This window comes from Anopheles darlingi, chromosome 3 (genome assembly GCF_943734745.1).
Source record: "Anopheles darlingi chromosome 3, idAnoDarlMG_H_01, whole genome shotgun sequence".
Classification (NCBI taxonomy): Eukaryota; Metazoa; Arthropoda; class Insecta; order Diptera; family Culicidae; genus Anopheles; species Anopheles darlingi.
This window is the reverse complement of record NC_064875.1, coordinates 54,493,316-54,515,725: the sequence shown is the minus strand read 5'-3', so window position 1 is coordinate 54,515,725 and position 22,410 is coordinate 54,493,316. Positions and strand designations below refer to the sequence as shown.

The window sequence follows — 22,410 nt, the reverse complement described above, 5'->3', positions numbered from 1 at the left end:
GCACCAGTTCCGCACGGTCCCATAGCGGTTGCCTGGCCAATGGCTGGATGGGTCTTTGTAGAAATCAATCAATCAATAATTGGAAACCATTCCATCTGAGGGACCGGTCGCGTTTACAGGCTGCCCTCTAATAAGCTTAATTAGCAAAAGGCTTTGTAGTTGTCCATTCGTGCCGGACGCACCGTATCAATTATGAGATGTTTTATGCTGTTCGGTCCTTCGGGATTCCATTCTCTGGAACACGCATACCGTGTAGTTGATGCTCCAAGCTGCATAGACAACGTTTGCCATGATTTGCGGGTGCCAATGGTTCGGTTCCGGTTCCGGATTTATGAGATGCATATAAATCGTTAATTGCACTTCCAGCCAACCATGATCAGCTGCCATCAGCGCTGACACTGAGTCGAGTGTGCCGTTGTTGTCGTCGTATAGCCGTAGCTTTTCCCGGGAAATCAATCACGGGTATCGATACAGCAACTGCATACTGGGAAATCGGAATTACTCTTGCTCTAGGAATAAGCGATGGTACGTCGTTGCTGGTGACATTTGACTCGTCACGAGCCACATAATAGATTGTAGGTAAACGGCACTACGCGTGGGCTTATGATGGAGCAATGCGTCCATCGTTGCGAGGCAAACTGTGACATTCAGTACGTGTCCCCCATTGGCAGTCTTCCGGGAGCGAGGATAACAAATGAATAATTGTAAAATACGGGAAATCCTCGATTGCAAGCATCCTTAGCCCCCGGATCAGACACACCTGCAGGATACGAAACATAGCACGCCTCACAAGAAACATGTCTTAACGCTTGGTAACAAACCGGTGATGCGAGATTGGCATCCTAAACATTGCAATTTATGCGCCCACCTCTTTCGCTTCGCTTGCCAAATAAAACCCATCCAGTAAGACCGAACTAAGCAGTAGCAGTTCGAAGGATTGCTGAATTCTATTGCTCTTCTCGCTCTATCTAGCTTCTCGAGGAAGATAGTAAAATACCAACCCGTAGCGAAACTATAGTCGACCAGATTCAGCTGCAGTGACGTCCGTTTGCACGGAAAACACACATTGAGCAATGTTTGCTATGTTGTGGAATGCGTAACCACTTACAAGGATAAGGTAGGAAGGATTCTCTACAGCTGATAAGAAAGAAAAATGCCAGCTGAAGCTATTTTCGTCTTGCCATCCATCGGTTGCTAATCCTCCGTTATGAGTTGGGTTATGAGTGTGGGCGAGATGTGGGCAAGTTTGTATTTGGCATGCGGGGCCAATATGGAAAGTTTTCAAAATGTTGCTCCGGATTACGAAGGATCTTATCTTTGTTCAAACTGAGCTGAACCATGCAAAAAAGCTCTGCTAAAAGTACAGTTCCGGACTCAGCAATTACTCAACATATGTTTACCGACATGCAATCCGTAGATACACCGGATTGGGAATCGAAAAACACGCAGCAGCTCTCCCGCTTCACCATGTTTTACACAAAGCGGACAAAAGGCTGTAAGATAGCAACTCCTGAATATGGTTTCAAAAACCATTAAGAGCTAGCGTCCGTGGTCCATGGGACATTGTCTCATTGTTTCAAACCACGTTTGCATCTTCGGTAAGCGCCGGTGCCGGTTAGCTGTACCAAATGCAGACCAGCAGACAAGTGAAACGGTCATCCACGGGACGAGTCGATGATTGTCGGCGACAATCAAATTGTGGTAGTTGAAGTTTACGCTTCTTTGTTAGCTGTAACTAGCCACATCAACCGCTAGGAGCATATTTGGTACCACCAACACGTTGGCAGGAAGCACTCTCCTTTTGCGGACGACGTGCGATGGATGCAAGTGGAAAACCATCGGTGTGGTGATCGCACAAAGGAGGACGATAAACATCGCGGATAAGCGGAACGAGGACGTCTGGCTGCTCCGGTCGGAATCGGAATCGGAAGGACTCGTTGTGTGCGGTGCATCGCGATGGACCTGACCTAGCCTTTCCCGAGCCAAAGGTGTTGGCGTGAGCGACGGATTTGCGTTGCTTGCTTTGTTTTGACTGACCTGCCGTACCCTTCACGTCGTCGAAGCATTTCGAATTCTCATCCTTTTTGGCATCGTCCTCGCCGTCGTCCTCGGGACAGGACGAAAGGACGAATCGAATGCGCCTTTGTGTGTTTGCTCGTCACCCAGTCATCCAGTTCATCCAGTTTTTCCAGATCTGGCGGAAGGGGTACCTACCCTAAATGGTCGTGAGTTGCATCCTGCTCAACGGAGGAAACGTAAAATACGAGCAAATCATAGGAAGACCTCTCACCAGAAGACGACGATGTTGCTACTACTCTTCCGGTACTGTTTGCTTTCGTATTCGATGTCATTCCGATCCCGGGGTCTGACTGACGGTTCTCGTTTGCTTTCTTCAGTACTCCGTCCACTGCATTCGGCACTGTGGCAATAAGATTGCTGGTCGGTCTGGTACGGAGTGGCCGAAAAATGTTTGCATTTCAAGTATGCCCCCCCCCCCCCCCCCTACGATGCTCATCATTTTATCCTGTGGCTCTAACACATTGTGGGTGGAGAGGTGGAAAGCCAAACGGAATGACACCATGCAACGGGCGAACGAGGCAACCCGCTACGACGCTAAAGTACTGTCGTTGCAGGAAATCAAATGATGACACAATTTTCCCACGTCGCGCTTTGCGAAGGGCAAACTGGAATCTAATCTTCTGTGAAATTGCACTAACGTGGAAGTAAGTAAATTAGGTTTCGTATCCCGTTAGCGTTTGGCGCTGATCGATCGTTAGTCAGGGCAAGGCAAGGACGGTGACTGTAAGCATGATGACTTATATGATTGAACAGCATGCGAAATGAGATTAAATGGGACTTAATCTTTAATGGAATATTAAATTCGATGACTTGACCTTCTAGTTCCGATTGAATGCATGTTGCTGTTCCTATGCTGGTCCTATGCTCTTTCATCAGAAATTATTAGGAAAACAATTGTGAAGTAGTATGCTTACTACGGAAGTCAATTATTGCATTCCATAAAGATAAACTACTATGACTGAGAAATGCTCATTTCTAACAAGTGCAGGGCAATAAATAACGATTGTTTGCGACAGTTTTGGATCGGCATTGAAGCTTCTATTTACAATCTCCAACCAGGCCTAGCGATTACCGTCCGGTCTTGATTTGAACATGCAGACCGTATTCCAAGAAATGTTTACACGAGCCACACGAGATAAGCATCCGGATAAAGGTTGTGTCTCGCGAATAAACGGGCTAGCTCAGTTACAGATTCCAGGAATTAAATTCCCAAAACCTGTCTAGCGATAACATCACCTAGCGACCATTCAAAACCGGCTCAGTATGATGTGGTTTATTGTTTCTTATCGGGTAATTAGAATCGATAGCAGATAAACATGGCATGGAATCGAGATTTCTGGCAGTATAAAGACCCCCAACCGGTGAGGGAATGGTCATCAAAGCCTCTACCATCGGTCATTGGTCAGCTGTGCCTGCCTGTCTGTCTCCAAAATGTTCCGCTTCGTGCTTGGTGAGTGGTCCGCTTGGTGCAAGGATAACGGCTGAAAGCTCGACGACTCTAATCACATTCTACGGTCTCCACAGCCGTCATCTCGCTGGTCGGTCTGATTGGATCGATCGAGTCCATCGACTACTGCACCGCTAACCTTTGCCCTGCTGGAGTGCAGAACATTGGCTGCAATCCTCCTGCTCTGAGCGGTGGACCGAACTGCTTCGGAAGATCCCCGGCGGTGGTACCGATCACTGCCAGCCTTCAGTCGCTCATCCTCGATCTTCACAACAGTCGCCGCTCTCAGATCGCCAATGGTGGCCTCAGTCCGTTCTTTCCTGCTCGTCGTATGGCTACGCTGCAGTGGGATGCCGAGCTAGCCTCTCAGGCTGGCCACAATGCTCGCTCGTGCACGTTCGCCCATGATCGCTGCCGCAACACGGTGGACTTCCGGTGGGCTGGCCAGAACCTGGCGCTCATGCAGTACTCTGGACCGGCAAGAACTGTTGAGAGCATTATCGATGGGTTCATCGCTAGCTGGTGGAACGAGTATCGGGACACTTCGACCGCACACATTGACAGCTACCCTAGCAACCATCAGGGGTAAGTCGTGTATCTGATCATCGGACAACTCGATCGACGTAACGGAAATTCTAATGAGAATGCATTCCCTCTGTCTTGTACTCCTTTAGCCCTGCCATTGGACACTTTACGCAGATGGCGAGTGATCGCGCGTGGAAGATCGGTTGTGCCATGCAGAACTGGTTCCAGGATGGCTTCTGGAACACCTACTACCTGGTGTGTAACTACTCCTTCACCAACATTATCAATCAGCCGGTCTACGCGAGGGGAACTACTGGTTCAGGCTGTACGACTGGCAGGAATCCGTTGTACTCCGGCCTATGCTCGGTCAACGAAGTTATCCCAAATGTTCCGTTAACTGGTGACGCCGTTATGGCACAGCAAGAGCTACTGGTTCAATAAATCATATCAGCTTCGTTTACACGCAATCTAATCAAAGAGTATCTTCCATTGTTGCACAAACTACTGGCTTTAAAGCATATCTGATACAAATTGGGGCACCATTTCAACCGTACCTTCCGATAAGATAACCTAGTCAAAGGCGATGATCATGACCTTCTCAACATAACCGCACACGCACACACACACACACAGAATAACGTTGCGAACTAAACCTTAGCGAGTGGTGTGAGAATGACAATGTGCTTTGAGCTGACTCATCTGTGGTGTTATCTTACCGCGATACAACATTGTGGTTTGGAAAGGAGCTGCCACAATCCCCCCCACAGCAGACAGATCAACTTGCTCAGAATACAATAATCGTTCACCGGGAACACGCCAACCGCTGATCTTCGGTGACCTTCAGCTCGGTTTCTCTTGGCGCTTCTTTGTTGTTATGTTTATAATCATCTGCCCACCGTGCCGAGTGCGCCAACTGTCTCGTCTCTTGCAGGTGTTTATTGAATTTTACTCGTTGATTAAAGCCGTGTATGCACGAGAACCATAAAGCTACAAAAGATTAAACAGAACCGGATGCAGCCAAAACCAGAACACGATCTCTCTCTCTCTCTCTCTCATTCTATATCTCTCTCTCTCCCTTACTCTCTCTCTGCTGCTGCACTCCTGCGATGAAAGGATACTCATTCGTGCTGCTTCGTCCTCGTATACTCATCAGGATTCATCGTGGCCGACGAGCGTGCGTTCATCCTTGGATCGTCTGGTGAGCTACCGAGTGCGGCACCTTCATGGCTCGCTTCGTCAACGATGGCGGTGGGGAGAGGGGAGGAACACCCGAAACGGAACATCGCACGCCGTACCGGTGTACTGTGAAAATCCATTACGAACTTTTCCTTTTACCCCGTCCCCAGGCCACACACACAAACACTCAGTAGCTGCTTTTCCACCGGTTTTCCACACAAATGGTGCTTCCGCTGATAAACAAAAACTCGTGCTGCCGCCGGTCGGGGTCGGTTGTCGGCCGAGCTAAAGCCGTCGTGTTCGGTCGAATGACGGCGCGCTCGGTCGTCTTTGTTGTTGGTGACCGGGAGAGTGTTCGGGTGCTCGCCTGCTACACAACAAACCATGCCGGTGTTCGAACGCAACCGGCATCCAGCGAGGAACCGCAACCGTCGTCTACCGGGGGTAACCATCAGTAGTAGTCGACTGGTGACGGTGTACTCAGACGGTCCGACGACGGTGTACTCCGTACTTCGCGGTCCTTCGCGTTCATGGTGCCGGGGATCGCAAGGATCCATCGCGAGTGTTTGTTGTATGGACTGACTGCATCGCTTCTTGAAGGGAAGTTCACAATAACAAGTGACACAACACGAGAAACCATCCTTCCGATTCCTTGCGAACAAACGGTTGGTTTGGTTCCCGAGTCGGAATGAGTTTGAAGTTTGAAAGTTAATTACGTTCCGCAGTGCGTGACAGTTGGAGTCGACGGAAATGAAAAACGATCGGTCGCTTTCGACCGGTCACACGTTGCCGCTTGTTTGATGTCGGACTCGGTCGCCGGTGGGGTGCAAATTGAAAAACAAAGCAAAAACACACCCCATTAATCGGGGAAAAGCGGGGGCGCGTTACCGCGTGGAGGTGGAGAAAAATAAATAAGTTTCGGAAGGAAAACATAAACCATCCGGCCGCACATCCGCCGAGCCGTGTGTCACTCGAACCGCGACGGGGTCACAGGCAACGACGAAAATTCGCGACGCGAAGTGAAGGGAATAGTCGCGAGTCGCGAAACCATTTGTAGACGACGACCGCGAGTCGATTTCGAGAGAGAGAGAGATAGCGGAGACAACGCGGCCTTTGTACTAGATAATTTCCCCAAAAAAAAAACCCCCCGAGCTCGGACGGCGGCCAGCCATATCCCTGGCATTGCATGGAGGACTAACCAAACCGTTTCCTGTGGCCTGAGTGGTGAAGGTGTGGTGTGAAGCAAAATTAAAAATAAACAATAAACGCCAGAGACGTACGGTGTGTGTGTGCATGTGTGTGTGTGAGTCACGAGGGAAGCGAAATTCGGACACACCACCTCGCTCGGTGGCAACGTCCGGTAATTGATCTTTCCGCAACGGCTGGCCAGCGGAAGCCGGCACTCCCGGGGCAACCGAGCAAGCAACCGAGGAAGAAACGCGAGGAGCGAAACGGGAGCAGCACCTGGTCCCCCCCCACTCTGCTTGTGCTAAGATTGAGAACGGAAGCGAACGGCGACATCATTGTGTCACTTGCACCAGCATATCGTCGGTGCTCGTCGGTGGTGGTTGTGGTGGTGGTCGACGCCACAAACGGATTTATTGTTGTTTGATGTTTGTGTGTTAAGTAAACGGAAGGTATTGCACACTAGTGGAGGGGAAAGGAAGAGAGAAGAAGGTGAGTACGAAAACACCGTATACAGGGTGCATGTGTTTGTGTTTCCGTGTGTGTGTGTGTGCGTGCGTGTGCGGTGTAATGAGAAGTGATTATCGTTTGCACGCTGCTCTCACTATAGCCGCGTGGTCGAAGTGAGGGATCAGGCGCCTCCATCGGTTGTGACCGCGTGTTGCGCCTGGCAGTTGCGAAGAGAGAGAGACAAACTTTTCTTCTTCTTCTTCTTCTTCTTCTTCTTCTTCTTCTTCTTCTTCTTCTTCTTCTTTTCACTCACTTTCTTCTTCTTTTTCGGTTTCTTCTACTGCTTCTTTTTATTCTCTCTCAGTTTACCGAAAAAAAAAACTTTTTGACGCCATTTATGACTTGTTTGCTGGTTTCTGGTCGGTCTCGCCGTCCGACTATTGCTAGCTCGTGTATTTCGTTTGGCCAAATGGCACGCAAAACGGGTCCCCCGGGGGCCACAACGATCGCTACCGTTCGATATTGATTAGCTGGCCGGCGAATGACACGCTCCGGGATCATTGGTGGTGGTTCCGACCGCCTCGCCCATCACCTCGATTCGTCGACCGGTTCGTGGCCGGGCTACTTTGCTCGCAACCAACCAGTAGCAGCAACAGCAGCAGCAGCGGTCGCAGGAATGCCCGCGATGTTGAACTCAACACACCGTTTGATCCTTTTGAACCCCATAACCGTCCGTTGGTGCCAGCTGATCAGTTATTGATAAGGACGCCGCCTCCGGTTTGTCGGGTCTTTTTTTATTGGCAACTCTGAAGGCTCGAGTATCTCGGTGTCCTTCACGCGGCGTGACCAACCGGTTCCGGTTGTTTGAAATGCCGAGAGCGTGCACCAATTCCAAACCAAAGCAACAACCCCTGGAGGGATACCCTGAAGCATCTCTGCCTGTGCCTGCGGGACTAAGGACCATGATTGCTCGGTAACTTCATTACGGCCCACGGTGTGCGTGGGCTTCGCCTAAAACGGTGCAGCTCATTCCGGTGGGAAATGCAATTATGAAGTTCCCATGAAACATGCTCAACAGACCCAACCACCCACCAACACAGGACAATCGCAAACACGGGCCAAATTTCCACACACTCCCACCCATTGTGCTTCAGACAGACGCGATCGTTCAATCAATCCAAACCGCTACCAGTGGAGGGGGGGATGCGGTGTAACGAAGGCCCCAAAATCCACTCCGACGCGACATGAAGAGCGGTAGTAAGAACTGAGCTCGAAGCCTTCACCACCAACCACAACCACAACCGCTGGATCGCGGATATTCGTGCAATTGAATTATGCACAACAATGGAATGATACGGGAATCGAGCAACATGTCCGCTAATGCATGTGCAAATTGTTCCCAGTATCTCCATCATCGCCATCGCCATCGAGGAGGAAAATCGAGGCTTACAAACAGGCTCAATAGGCTTCAGTGTGCCCGTCAGGTGGTTATTAGGAGCGATTCGATTATCGTTGCGATGAGCGTTAGCCACGAGCAAGCGCATGATGGAATCCGTCCGGAAAAATGAAAAGTGCACGCGGACGATGTGTTTTTCGATCAATTTTTCCCCGAACCTGGTGCCTCAGAGGGAAAAGCGATGGTCGCGCGTGTACCCCGGTCTTGGCATAGCTGAAAACCGGCGAATGGCTATGATCCCCGTGTGCTGGCATGCTCGTGGATACCGTGGACTAGATAGAAGCAGTGTAGGAAGTACACAAATCAGCTAGGCGAAGAGTGGAAGGGTGAAGCGCGCGCGCGCGCGTGCGAGAGAGAGAGAGAGAGAGAGAGAGAGAGTGAGAGAGTGAGAGGTCTCTGACGCGTGGATTTGCTTGCTTTGAAAAAAAAAATGAAAGAATTCACCGGGAATGCGGTTTGGGTACTGCTTGGGTTGCTGATGCGTATTTGCACATTCCCGGAATGCCAGAGCCTACCAGGGCATGCACGTGGAAGCTGCTCCAAGCTGCGATGCTCGCGCGTAACCATCATCATCATCAGCATCATCATGAAGAGCCCTCGAAAAATGATAAATATTTTAATTGGTACGGTACCGGGTTAGGTTGAAGGCTAGACGCTCTCTCTGGTTGTCACCCGAGGAAATCGTGAGGTTAGCTTAAACCACCGCTACTGCTGCTGCTGCTGCTGCTGCTGCTGCTGCTGCTGCTGCTGCTGCTGCTGTAGCACTGTCACGGCCAACAGACAGACAAACGGAGCCGTTTTCTTTTCGTCAGTCGAAACGCTTCGCACTTTTCGTTTTGCGAGCGACTAACAACCAACCATCAAGACTCCGAAACCGGTCTGTCACCCTCAGGGGGTAACGGGGAACTCGGTCTCGGGTTGTGGGCAACACGTTTTCGTCGCTCGCTCACTCACTCCCCTAAGGCCAGCTAACAGTGGATGACAGAAATATTAAAACATTTTTATCATTCTTATCACCGCAAAGCTGTACCGCTGTACAGGAGCTGCAGCAGCGGCGCACCTGTTGCCATTTCCACTGGAGTTTTCCTTTGCCTGGGCCTTCACTGTTTTCCTCGGCCTTTTCCAGACTCCCCTCGGGGGACGCAGATGTGTTGACCGAGATTTATTTATTTGTGTCGCGGAATGACGCGGGGACCGAGACCGGGCAGATTGATTCCATCGATCGCTCGAACCCCGCCTACCGACCTTTACTGATGGCGTGGGCCTCTGGACCTTTGTCCAAACCGGCGGCGTAACAAGCGCCACGCACGTGTGGTGAATGGTTGATGCTCGGTGAGCACTTTTCACCGGAATCCCCACCGGTCCCCATATGGGGGTGGGCGAGGAACGTGACCAACCAGACCATCGACCGTTTGGTCCTCGGTCCAGGAAGTGGCGTTACGAGTCGGTAACTCAATTGAGTTTGACGCGATAAGGATGTATTGAAAGGAGAAACCTCCACCCGTGGCAATCGTTTCACGGTAACATTCGGCCCGGGGCCAACCCATTAACCTTCCCGCAGGCCAGCGTCTGTTCGTCGGCATCTGCTCGCCGTTGGCATCTTGAAAGCTCGGTTCTGAATCCGGTTGAACGAGCGCTACCATCTCGTCCTTTTTGATTTGATCATAATTCTGGCTAATGCTGGCGATCCGCACGGTATGCCGTTGTAAAAGCATAAATGCAACGCTCGTAAACAGTGCGAAATCGGGGTCAGCAATGCGGAAGTTACGGCGCGTTTGATGTTGATGATGATGTTGAATGGGACTAGCAGCTCCCCGGGCCGCCACTTCGCTGGACTTGTGTGGAGCTTATGGCGAGCAGCAGCAGCAGCGACGACGACGGAGCTTGTCAACAACAACGTTGCTCCTTGCGATGGGTCCTACGGTCCTCAAGATACGATGCCACCGCTTACAGCCAGCCAGCCAGCAACCGAGAGCGGGTCACGGTAATGAGCGGAAAATAATTTTATTCAGAAACTATTTATGCTCCGCGAACGATGACGATGGTACAGACCCAGCGGCTGGTGAGCGACTCTTCTCCAATAGAACCGTGGCTTCGTCCGGTTGGATATCCAAATTCAAAACGAGCTAGGTCTAGCGAACCCCCACCCTCCGGTAGTTCCTCCAGACAGTCCACTTGCAGCGCTGTAAATCGTAAAGCAAATTGTATCGTTTATGCTGATTTGTAGACGGCCACCTCAATCCCCTCTTGTCTATGCCGCCTAGGGCAGGAGCTGGAGGAACAGCAGGATGAACACATAATCCTTAGTGAGACGGTGGTGGTGGTGGTGCTGGTTCTCGTTTATTACTGGCGCATAATACAGAGACGATTGGTCGGACGATGGAGAGATTGATGAGTGCGGCCGCGCCGGCAACATGTTGTGATGGGCATGTGCCAGCGTTGTTTATCGTAAACATTAAGCATGCACCCGTGCGCTCGGTATACACTCGCGGGCGTTGCTTTTTGCTTAATACAGCATGTCTGCCAGCATGATCCTTCAAACCTTGAGTGATGCAGAAAGTTGCTCATTAATCATCGGAGGTCCTTTCTTGAATTACAAAACTCTCTTATCGATTGCGAACATTTCGAGATTGCGGCAGGTGCATTATGAAGTGCACCAAACGGGATGGTATTCTATTCTGCCACGGGACTGCGGGCGAATACCAACATCATCCAATCCGGTATCAAGTGGAGCGCGCTATCGATCGGAAAAAGTCATTGTTAAAGTCAATTGGAACGAACCGGACAGCGGAAACTGTAGAAAACTATATTTCAGCAGTTTGATAGCATCCTGAAGCACAGATTTGTGTTGCCAGCGGTAACCCGAAGCATTTGGACTTGATCTTACCTCGCTTCCCGTAATCTGTTCGTATTCTGAGTATTCTCGTGGACACAAATTGATTACTTGCTGTCAATTTGCAGCTGACTCCATCGATCCAGCTGCACAGAACTGGCATTTCACGGAATTTTCGTCCATTAGGGCAGTTTGCCAAGGCAAGGATATGTGTGGGAAATTATTATATTCGAAGTACATTCCAGTTTTCGCGCTAGCAGCAAGACGGAAACATCTTCTGATTTTCTTTTCGCGACATTCGTTTAGATGCGACCTTTGTTAAATGTTTCTTTGACATTTCATCCCTCCCCTGCGTGATATTTCGAATCAACTGGACGAGTTAATTTAAACTTGCACAAACAAGTTGTGTTTGCATATCATCAGCGCATCCCACGTCTGACATTTAACCGACGCACCAGCGTGCATCTCCTTAGGGAAGGCTACTAACGCTAATTCGGGACGAAAAAAAAAGACCCATGGTTACGATGATTTTTGTCGACGAAGCCTTATCAGACCTTTATTTTTCACGAATTCAGCTATTACTTTTCAATATCATTAGGTCGTAATTTGAGGGAGCTGTACAAAAAAGTACAGCTATAGCATCAACTGCATCAAGGCAAAAGGCCTGCAAAATGCGTTTTTTGCGGTCAATGATCGATCGCGCTCAATCATCTGAGATGCATAAATGGATGTAGCGGATGAATTTTTCCAGGTATACCGGTGTAATTGTTTTTTGGATTTTTTTTTTCACATGGAATGGACACAAAACAATATTCAGCCTTATCAGATCCGTTGTAAAGCGCTTCGAAGCATTATTTTGCAACAGTAACTCAAGTTCAAAGTGGAACCATTCCTTGCACTTATTTGAACATAGCATTGAACTGCAATAGTTAGCATTTGAGTTTGGAATTTTTAAATCTTCTAACCATGCTAGTACGACATCACAGCAACCTTTCAATTCACTGCTCGGCACAAAACATTGGAAAACTTGTCGATGCACATTTTTCGTGGAATCTGTTTGCCCACTAACAATGCATTTCGGGCAAACAGACCTGTTCTTGTTAACTGTTTTCAAACCAAAGACCCTCAATGCTTCGAACCGTAACGCGTAGGATACATTTGGAATCAAAAATCATCAACGAGAGCATAAGGACCATCGGGATTCGGTATCCGTCGTCGTTTCGATTAGAAAAAGGTTTACACCCCCTCCGAAAAACTGAGTCAGTCTATTCGACCCTCGGGTTTGCTTGTTCAATGGACGACATGGACATGGAGTGACATGGGTATTACTTAGAATTGGAGAATGCGCTGTAATTCGAATCGCCGCGAGTGTATTCGTCTTTTGGACGAACGCAAAAAAATGACAATCTTGCGAAGGACAATTGCAATCGATACTGGTGTTGCAATGTTTCATTAAGCGTTAAGCGTGATGTAGCATAATGGCGTAAGGCCACTGGCTCCGACGTCTATTATCTACTTTGTGCCCGACATGTCAATAGCACAGCATAGTTCACATTGTCTTCTACCGTGTCACTAACAGTTGCCTTCTTTAATCTCCATTGCATCCCACTGGCTGTTGGTAGCGGCACAATAGAATTGAAACAATTGCCAGCAAAACACCAGACAAGTGGGTGCCTCTGTTGTGGATCAACTCCATTTTGCTGACATTTGCGCTTGCCTTTAATAGCAGACGCAGTTCTCCCGGGTTGGTCATAAACGCTAACACAACCTCCTACCACAGCCACAGCCTACTGTCGATCTATTTCCATTTCTTTAATCCATTCTGCATTCGCTGGAAAAACGAAGCGTGAATTTTCTCGTCCTTCAAACAAACGAACGAGGCGCACGCAAACGATTCACGTGTTCCGGAAATTTCATTAATGATGAAACATGCTCTCAGGCACTGTGTTCTCCCTTGCGTCTCCTTCTCCTATTGCCCGCATATTAGCCTCTTCAGCCGGTGCCGATCGTCGTTCACTTGCTCTCCGAACCCACATGCTCCATCCGACGGAACGGAATTCGATCGCCCAACGTCAGCATTCCGACGCTTAATTGCACATTTCTCGGAGAAAACGAATCGTTTGGCACAATCGTTGGGTAGCAACAACAACAACAACAACAACCGGAACCGGAATCCCCGCCCCGAAGCAGTCACGGGTTCGCACGTGGTCGGGGATGGATTTAAACGTGCCGGCACCCCTCAACATTCTTAGCCCTCTCGTCTGCACCTCCGGTTCGATTAAGAAACATACGCCCGATTGCCGTGTGCTGGAGACCATCAGCACCTTGGCACGGTAAAGGCGTCTTCGGGCTGCAATCAGAGCGGAGTTCGGGAATGCGAATCACCGGGAGTGCTTCGTTTTGTTGACAGTGACAGTGAGTGTGTTTTGTGGGTGCAGCGAGGTGGGACGCTATTTTCTGATTACTTCCTAGTCAGTCGGCATTCCCGAGAGTGCCGGAACCGGAGGCATCTAATTGTTGGTTTAGCATACAATTAAGCATCTCCCGGGTGTGGCAGCTCCCGGAGCAAGGTGTTCAGCATCGTAGATCGTTAAACTTTCATCTTAAAAACAGGGGATATCGATGCGAGCGAGTGAATGGAGTGCTCGAAAGCATCGAAACCTGTTGCCACCGGCACTGGCCGAGCAGGAAACGGATCGAACTCGAATCGTGTTGGGGCGTAGGACGATTCCGATTAATGCCAGGCCAGCATACCACAGCCTTTTAGCCCCGCATGTTATCGCATCAGCATTGCCCGGTCTTCGAACTAAGCCAGCTAAGCTACGCTCAACTCAGCGAGTGCCCCCGGCGTCTCGTGGAGCCTCTGGTGTTAAATGATGACGATGAAACCTGTTCTGTTGGTTTTCCGTTCCCGGAAGCTATTCTTAGACGCTGCTCTTATGCTTCAGCGGCGACATTGAGCAATGTTACGCATCACTCCTTGGGACATGGGATCACACCCTCATGCGGAAAGCGAAAGGGAAATGAAACAGTGAAAATCCAAAAAATGCTTGCCGAATGATACGGAAAGTAATTTTTAATTATGCGGACTGTGGTACCGAAGAGCGGCACCATTTCCCTTTTGCCGTTTGCTCCCGCTTTGTCCATTGCAACATGTGGTAGCCATTTTCTATTGGTTTATCCAATTTCACAGACCGAGCTGCCGGGCTGCGAGGGAATATGTGTATTCATGTGCCGCTTGCCACCAAGCACAAACAAACAAACACTTCGCCAGCCAGCCAGCTAGTCAGCCAGCCAGCCAGCCAGCCAGTCAGCACCAGTAACTGCAGCAAGTATCCGCGGCATCCTTGCATGCGTCACGCGTTGCATAGGGCGGCACCGTTTATGTAAACAAGCGCCAGGTCTGGATGCGCCAGCCGGTGTGGAAGTGCAAGTGGAAAGTCGGCGTCACGCTCGGAAAACTACGTTGCTGCACCGTTCATCAGTATGCATCGAATCGTGGTGCTAATGAGGAAGTGCGCGCGCGCGCAACCACCGGTCGCGATCTGATCTCGATGTTTATTTGTGCGCCACTAGCGTGTTGGTGGCCTTGGAGATGGCTGCCGCCGCTGCCGGCGAAACACAAAAGGACACTTAAAGGGCGCCAGGCCGTATAATTAATGTTTTTGGCACACAGACGCCTGTGAGCCTCTGCGGCAGCAAACGTGCAAGCATATTAAAGCTAATATAGGAGGATGTTACGAGCAGACAGCACACACACACACACACACGCGCGCGCATGTGGTGATGTTGCAATCATGGCTCTGGTTCGCGTTCTGCCAGACTCATTCCTGTGGGCAGCCTTTGAGGTTTTGCTGCACCGACGAACGGGTGCAGTAGCTGCCAACGCGGGTTTTCCGGTGCACCAGAGCCACAAAACTGAGATTTTCCACGCTACACATACCGGGGAAAATTATTTCATGCATCTCCCTCTTGCACCTCATCATTTTCTCTTTTTCTTTTATTTTGCTCTCTACGCTGCAACCCAGCGGGCTCTGTGGTTGCAACAGAACCATCCCGAGCACGACCATATGCGTTTGTATGCGTTTGTGGTTTTTGGGTTTGGATAAAATCCTAAATTTGAAGAAAAACCATCCTCGGCAAGCATCCTCCAACAAAAACCGGAAATTCAATTCGCACAAAAGTCCCTTTCCCCCCCTCAAAAAACAGCCAAGGCCCTCTCCTTTGCCAGGACTCTCCGGGATGGAAATGAAAGATAAATAAAACATATTCACCGATCGACTTCTTTGCGAATCCGAAGCGAGACCTTATTTGAGCGTTACCGAAATCCCGGAACCCGGCCACTACACTACACAGCCACGAAAGCAGTGCAACTGCTGAGAGAAAGAGTGAGCTACTACTTTTTCCGTAGCCATTCCGAAAGTTTTCCGGAAACTCTCCCCCGGAAGCTCGGGTGGCTGCAGATTGGAGGATCAATCGATTTAGAGTGAAGCTCGTCCAACGGCTCGTAGTCATTTCCAGGAAGCTAGGGCACCGTTTTTTTGCCAATGTAGCGGGATTTGTGTTTTGCTGCTGTATTGGCACTCCCAGTTTGCGAAGTTGCGAAATTCATACGGAGCGAAACGTTTGGATTTCTGTTTTAAAAAATGCGACGGGAATTGCCGGAAAATGGATTAATTATTGCAGCCTACTTTGTTTACAAGTGCAAAGCTGAAGCGGCGAAAGGAAATTGTGGAAAACCCTGTTAAAGAAACGATTTTCAGAACATGATGCAGAGAGAGAGAGAGAGAGAGAGAGAGAGAGAGAGAGAGAGAAAGAGAAAGAGAAAGAAGAAAAGGAAACCAGATCTTTTCCATCGTGTTTCAACATTCAACTCAACCATCCAGGAAGTTCATAAATACAATCCACAAGATCAAGAGGACCAACCTTTAGGTCAGCAAACTGCCGTTTCCCTCATTCCCGCAAGCGATGATTATCAATTTACGTTAAAAAGAAAGCGAACACAATGGAACACGGCCATTGCCAACAACGGATGGAGAAGCCTCCCGCACCCGTAGGACCACGGGTCCTCGGCCCTTGTTTTTGTGCAGTTCTCTCATCACTTCAACACCCCGTTTCTCAACCATCCACCGTTCCATTCCGTTGATACCCTCCCACCGTCAGGAGTAGCAATAAAAAATCGTTTACATCCCCGTTTCTCGCTGTTTTTTTTTTTCTTCCTTTTCCTTCCCAAAACAGGTGCGCCGGAACCATCCGAGGAGATCCCGAGGAGAGGAGTCTTTCCACGCTCAACGACGACATCACCACAAAACCATAAATAGGGTTCCACGCTTACAGTCAGCAGCATTACAGCAGAAACCTTGGCGAACGGAACCACACCTAATCCCATTTCCAACCAGCACCGACCATCAACAGCGAGAAGCAGCAGCAGCAGCAGCAGCAGCTAGAGCATGGCCTACTACTGTTGTCTCCTGCACCATCGGCTACTGTTCCTGTTCCTGTCGTCTATCACTACGCCCAGCTATAACAGTATCCGGCGCGCTGACTCCGTGACGTGTGCAGCATAGTAAAGTGTGGTCAAGAGCAAATGTCAGCCGTACTGGTGCGCTAGCGGTGGTCACCTGTTTTGTGTTGGTGTGTTTTTTTTTGTCCCAGTGAACCACCGTGAAAGTCTCCGCTCCCTTGGGGTGGAGAGTATTCAATAGTGTTAAACTGTGTCAACGAGTGCAGCGCGAAGCAACGAGAGGACAACCGGATAGTTGGATCGCGTCGGATTCGTGGTTTCGTAGAATTTAAAATAATATCTTTAGGGGCCGTGGCGGCATCCGCAGCACAGTTGGAAGCGTGGAGCACCCCAAAAACCAAAATGGCAATCCTACACTCCTGCTGCTTGTGGCGTAGCGTTCGGCGAGGGAGCTTCGCAAGCGTCATCTACACACTGGTGAGTACATCCTACTCGTTCCGACCGCTTCCTCGTTAATCCTATCCTGGGGGAAGTGTACTTTCGGTGGCTGCTCGGTTTTCGGGACTTTGAAGGACCATTACCGCACCGGGCGCACGGACTGATTCATGGGAGATTGAGATGGCCTTCAGGGCCGTGCGTTCGTCGGTCGTCGGTTTAGTGCCTTACTTCTGACAATCTTGATTTCGAGGTGATTTATACTTTCGCCTTTTTCATATCCTTCGCACGAAATCGATCATTTCCGTTCCTTCCGTATCACAAACACCTACAACAGCAGAGGGCAGAGGCACGAAGTTTCCGCGGTTTCCTATCTCACCCGGCAGATCAACACGTCTTGCGGCCGCCTGTCACGTTCGCACCGTGGGCTGGAGGCCTTTTCTTGGACAAACCGCACCGCGATTCCCGCGGCCACACCGCGTCCTCCTCCGGAACGAGAACAGATAAATCATTTCGCGGCCGAAATCGAATGGAAAATCGATTTTCCGTGAGTCGTCATTCCGGAATGGGTAGAAGATTAAAGACCTCCGTGCCGTGGTCAACACCACCGCTTGGTGGGTTGACGATGCGCCCGATGACGCGCCCGAAAGTTTGACGAGTGTATTAATAGCCAACGTCCTACACCTCCGCCGGCCCGGGGAGGGGTTTCCAATAATTGGGTTCGACTGAAGTCACCCAGCGGTGACGATTCTTGGTGGGCCAGCGATGGCAACATTGATGTTTTGGCTGTTTGTTGGTTCATCCGCTTGGTGGTAGGAGTAATCAAAAGTTTTCGATCAAACCCATGCGAGCGCAACCGTCCTTGCATTCTCGATTGCACAGTGCGTGTGTGTGTGTGTGTGTGTTGATGATGATAACAGCGGAATGGAAAACTCCCCTGAGGACACATTGTTGTAAGGGGTACGGACACGGACATACCCCATTCCGGCGAACAGATTCTCGAGTTCTGAGCAAATAACGACGGACTCTCGGCCCGTGTGTGTGTGCGTGTGACAATGGCTAGCGTTGTAGCGTTTTTTCCCCATATCTCTACCATTATATACCAGGAAGATGTTGCGGTCGAGATTCTTGTTCTGATGCCAACAATGCGTAACATAACCTCAATGTAACGTTAACAAGGCTTTCGCTCGAACACATTAAAGTATGATTATTGTTGCTGCTTTCCTTCGGCAACAACAGCTTGGTTTCACTTCAATATCGTCCGGACAACATCAATTTGCTCGATAAGCTGATCGGCAGTTGGAGCTGTTTTCATTTGTGCACCACAGCTGCATGCCTTTTTTGGTCGCTCCCCCTCCCCTCTCCAATCCCCTCATTAATTGGCCCAGATGGCGATGGATTGCAAAACAGCACAAATTGCACCAATTAAGCAGGATTAAGTGCAGAAGGTACACACAACACACAAACAGGAGCGCTCCAGCATTAGCCAACAAGAACACGAACCAGCCACGGCAAAGATAACAGAAAGCAAATCACTCCCCTCCAAACCCTCCCTTCAGGATAACGGACAAAGGACAAATGACGGACCAACAGCTGGTTGCGCGTTCCGCGATTTAATTAAATCAATCGTGCGGTATGAAACGTGACCATGAAGTCCACGCCATGCCTCTCGGCGGCAATGAACGCGGTTAGTGATAAGACTCGTCCACGAACCGAGCGAGCCCCGTCTCCTCCGTCTCTGCGTCGCCTTTTGGACGCGCAGCGTGGAAAATCAATCAATCATTAACTATTAGTGCGGGGTTTTCCGCCGATCATCACATTCCGTGCACATCCCTCTCCACCCCCCCGGGGAGTGAACCACATTCTGCTGACCTCATTGGGCCCAGAGGGCGGGGAGGGAGCGGTGTTGGACGTGGAGAAAGATACTTTGCCCCAAAACAGGGACACGCGCCGAGATCCATAAAAGCCCCCGGCAATGACACCGCGGATCGCAACGCTGCCGGACGCACTAGGCTAGGGGGCCGGGACCGTATCCACTCGGACGATGGTCACCCCCAATTTCGTCCTTATCATCCCGATGGGATGTCCTGATTCCCGGAGCCCGTAGCGCCACGACCACGTCCACAACCTACTTTTGGCGCTTTCCTCCAGAGTGCCGGAGTAGTGGGTCAATAGCTGTGGGAGTTTGGGTGTAGATTGGTCCACGGTCACCCAGAAATCCCTCAGCAGCATTCCCCGCCGTCGGTAATTATTTCCGGCGGCGGGAAGCGGGACCAACCGTCTGAAGTTTGCAATTTGTTCCGGACCGACCATCGAGCACCGCTGAGAATGGGGATTAAATTGCGGAATTAAGAGAAACGAGGGGATGCAGTGCGACAAAACAACAATAAAAGCAGCAGCGCAATAACACCGGGAACATGGAAAAGATCTTGGATCGGACGACCTCGCTCGTCCCAAATCCACCCTGTCCGTCGCTGTGTATCGAGTTGCGACGAACGAACCTGAACGCCCGATACGACACCATCCTAAGTCGAAGCCAAAGTCGGTCGAAACGTCGCCAGCCTTGTCACGTCCCCGGCCATTGTTAGCAAGCAAGGTATGCTTAACCTTCGGCGATCGAGCTTTCATTGTCGCAAAAACGACGACGGAGACGAGATGTACACGGTAGTGCATTCAAATTACGAAGGATTACTGTCGCTGCATCGCTGGTGCGCTCTCCTGGTCCTGGTCCTGGCACCTGGAAGGAAGCACCGAAATGGCAGGAAAGGCACTCTTCTTCCTCGAGCGTTCCGATGGAGTCTGCTTTGTTATCGTCGGATGCGGGAGTTGTTTTTGTTTTGCGGCGCTCCTGCTGCTGGCTGTCCGACCGTCGCTCATGCATCGCGATACGGTCATTGTTGACCGATAATGGTAGTACGGCTCCCCCCCGCATTGCCACCGGTACTGCCTTCGCTTTGTAACAATGCACAACACGATTGCTATCCGGGTGATTCAGGTGATGCTGTCAGCCGTAAACCATACCCTATGCCGGTCCATACAATGGCAACATACATCGCATTTCGATGAGTCTTCCAGCGAAGCATAAAAATAATAACCGAAGGAGCACACTCGCTGACCGTGGACTCAGGTTTCAGGATTCGGTGGTCCTGGAGGGGGGGGGGGGGGCAGCAGGTAGCTTATGCTTTTCATTCGATTGACAAAACCTCACTAGTTGCTATCTGCCTAACAATGGCCGATTCCACGCTGCTGACCGCTGTCCCTACTCCTGTCCTGTAGCCAAACTGGCTTTCAGCTTCACTTCTGATTGGACCATCCACCCTCCCCTCACTCAGTCGTGGATTGTAGGACATCCTGGATACTGGAATGTTTTCGAAGTGTTCCGGATCACGGATTCCATTGTAGCGTCAGTGGATCCTATACTCCGAAAGCATCCCGTGAACAGTGAATCCCGTTCACCTACTCAGATACAACACTCTCATGAATGCATCGAGGAAGTGGAATGTGTCGAATTACCGAAGATTTGTATTAACGAAGGACCATATGGTGGGCTCTGTTTGACCGTTGCAACTGAATTACAGGTTTTAATTACCGAGTATCCGGTCCAGGGCTAGTTGCTTTGTGGACCACAGTACCTGTCACTTTTGCCAGTTGTAATGTCATTATGGGGAACCCATCGAAGGCGGCGTAGGCAGCATTCTTCAACCGATAGATGTTGACTCCGGTCCTTCCGGTTCCATTTGTACTCATGTGGCGTGGTATATTGCGACCATGCCCTCTATCTCTAGACCATCTAGTCTAGTTTGTATCGTTGGGCGTCGAAAAAGGCATGGCTTCATGGTTTACCAATGACGTCATGCAGTCACAGCTGCTGGCCTGGCACGGAATTAGCCCCAAGATACCAATCCGATATGGCCCACTAGATCTCACCGATGCGTATAGCCGCTTCTGTCAGATACTATTACAAGCGTAATTGGTTTCTCCTGTAATCAATATGTATACCCCCCCCCCCCCCCCCCCCAAACCCACAGTAGGATTAGCCGCAAGCTAATCGATCGAAGATGGAAGCCGCAAAGTCCATCCTGTCTGCTGCCACCACCTGTTGATGTAGGGCTAACCGAAGGTATGCCCAACACGACCGCAGGTGTCAGCACACTCTCCCGAACGGTACCGTCAGTTCATTCAACAGGACATCGATTTTCCAGTCCTGCACCCTCCGGGTGGCCATACCGACCACCATCCTCTTGCTCTTAACCCAACGCCTTCGATTTCGATTTTCGAGTACGAATTGCGCACGACACACGGCCCTGTTGCCGGTCGAACAATGGCCGGCCAGGAAGTGATGGGAGTGGACCGATGAACCGCAGAACAACATCTCGATATCGAGTTGGACTTTTGCCAGCTGCCTCCCTTCCGGGCAAGGCTGGTAGGTCGGGTCATCTGACAGACTCGATGTCGTTTGTCTTGTTGACAAATGGGCGCGGCACGGTGCGATTCAGGAAGGCGCGCAAGCCGAAACCCGAACAGTCGCAGATGTTCGCTGTCACATTGTGTTCAAGGAATGGGCACACGGAGCACTGAGGCGTAGGTTCGCCTGGCCGCGCTCGAGGAACGGGGTAGTGGAGGGAATAGGTTTGTTTACTTGCCTGACTGGGTAATTAGAGCACATCAGGATTCGGAATGGAGCAACCGTACCACCGAAGGAACCATGTGGCGTGGCATGTTATAACCGCAGGAATTGCGATTGTTTTCTCCGCACGCTATCTAAGCGACAGAGCGGATAAGGATGTCGGTCAGCCGTTTCGAAACTGATTGATATGCCGAACTAATGATGCCAATTCCGGCGAATCCATAGTGAACAATCCTTTTGATGTTTAATTGTTGTAGGGAGAGAGAGAGAGAGAGCAAAAAGAAAGACATAAATATTTATGCCACCTCGCACCTCGTTATGCATAACCGGTTCCGGTGATTGCATCTCAAAAAGGGGCGCAAATGGAAATGCAAAGCACTCCGGCAGCGGGTGGTCCAATCGACCGGAACAATCCACCTACCGACTCTAATTGCCGACCGGCCGGCAGCAGTAGGCAGGCTTTATGTCAAGTGCAGCTCGTACTCGACGCCTCCTGCGCCGGATGCAGGCGACCTATTCAGCGGAATCCTTTAACGATGTTCTATAATTTCGCGGAAGGGCTCGAAACAATGGACTGTAGCTTATATTATGGGAACGACCTCCGGTTGATCTTCGGCGAATGGAAGCGCTTACCGTAGTCCAACCGCTAAATGAATTCGCCTTAAAACGTGCTCTGTTGGAATAAGAAAACAAAAACAAAAGTGTCCCGACAAAGCACACCGGCGATGATCAA

General features: G+C 50.2%; 2 protein-coding genes across 4 annotated transcripts in view; both read left to right on the top strand.

Moving 5' to 3' along the window:
* Positions 1-3,317: 3,317 nt before the first annotated feature.
* On the top strand, positions 3,318-4,509 carry LOC125955070 (antigen 5 like allergen Cul n 1-like). Its single transcript, XM_049685922.1, has 3 exons — positions 3,318-3,529; positions 3,604-4,111; positions 4,201-4,509. The coding sequence occupies exons 1-3, from the start codon at positions 3,511-3,513 to the stop codon at positions 4,490-4,492; spliced, it is 819 nt and encodes a 272-aa protein (XP_049541879.1). The 5' UTR covers positions 3,318-3,510; the 3' UTR covers positions 4,493-4,509.
* Positions 4,510-5,706: 1,197 nt separating this feature from the next.
* The window catches only part of LOC125955043 (uncharacterized), a 30,085-nt gene continuing 13,381 nt past the window's right edge, over positions 5,707-22,410 (top strand). For 2 of the 3 annotated variants that reach the window (XM_049685876.1, XM_049685874.1), the window contains exon 1: positions 16,827-17,092. In XM_049685876.1, coding sequence (XP_049541833.1) covers positions 17,018-17,092 — 75 coding nt within the window. In that variant the 5' untranslated portion in view covers positions 16,827-17,017. Of the gene's footprint in view, positions 6,905-16,826; positions 17,093-22,410 lie in introns of those variants that run through there. The other variant, XM_049685878.1, reaches the window with a different exon arrangement.

Excerpts from the sequence above, each read along its gene's own strand:
- LOC125955070 (XM_049685922.1), top strand. Across the intron at positions 4,112-4,200 it reads TACCCTAGCAACCATCAGGG|CCCTGCCATTGGACACTTTA; the intron begins GTAAGTCGTGTA and ends GTACTCCTTTAG.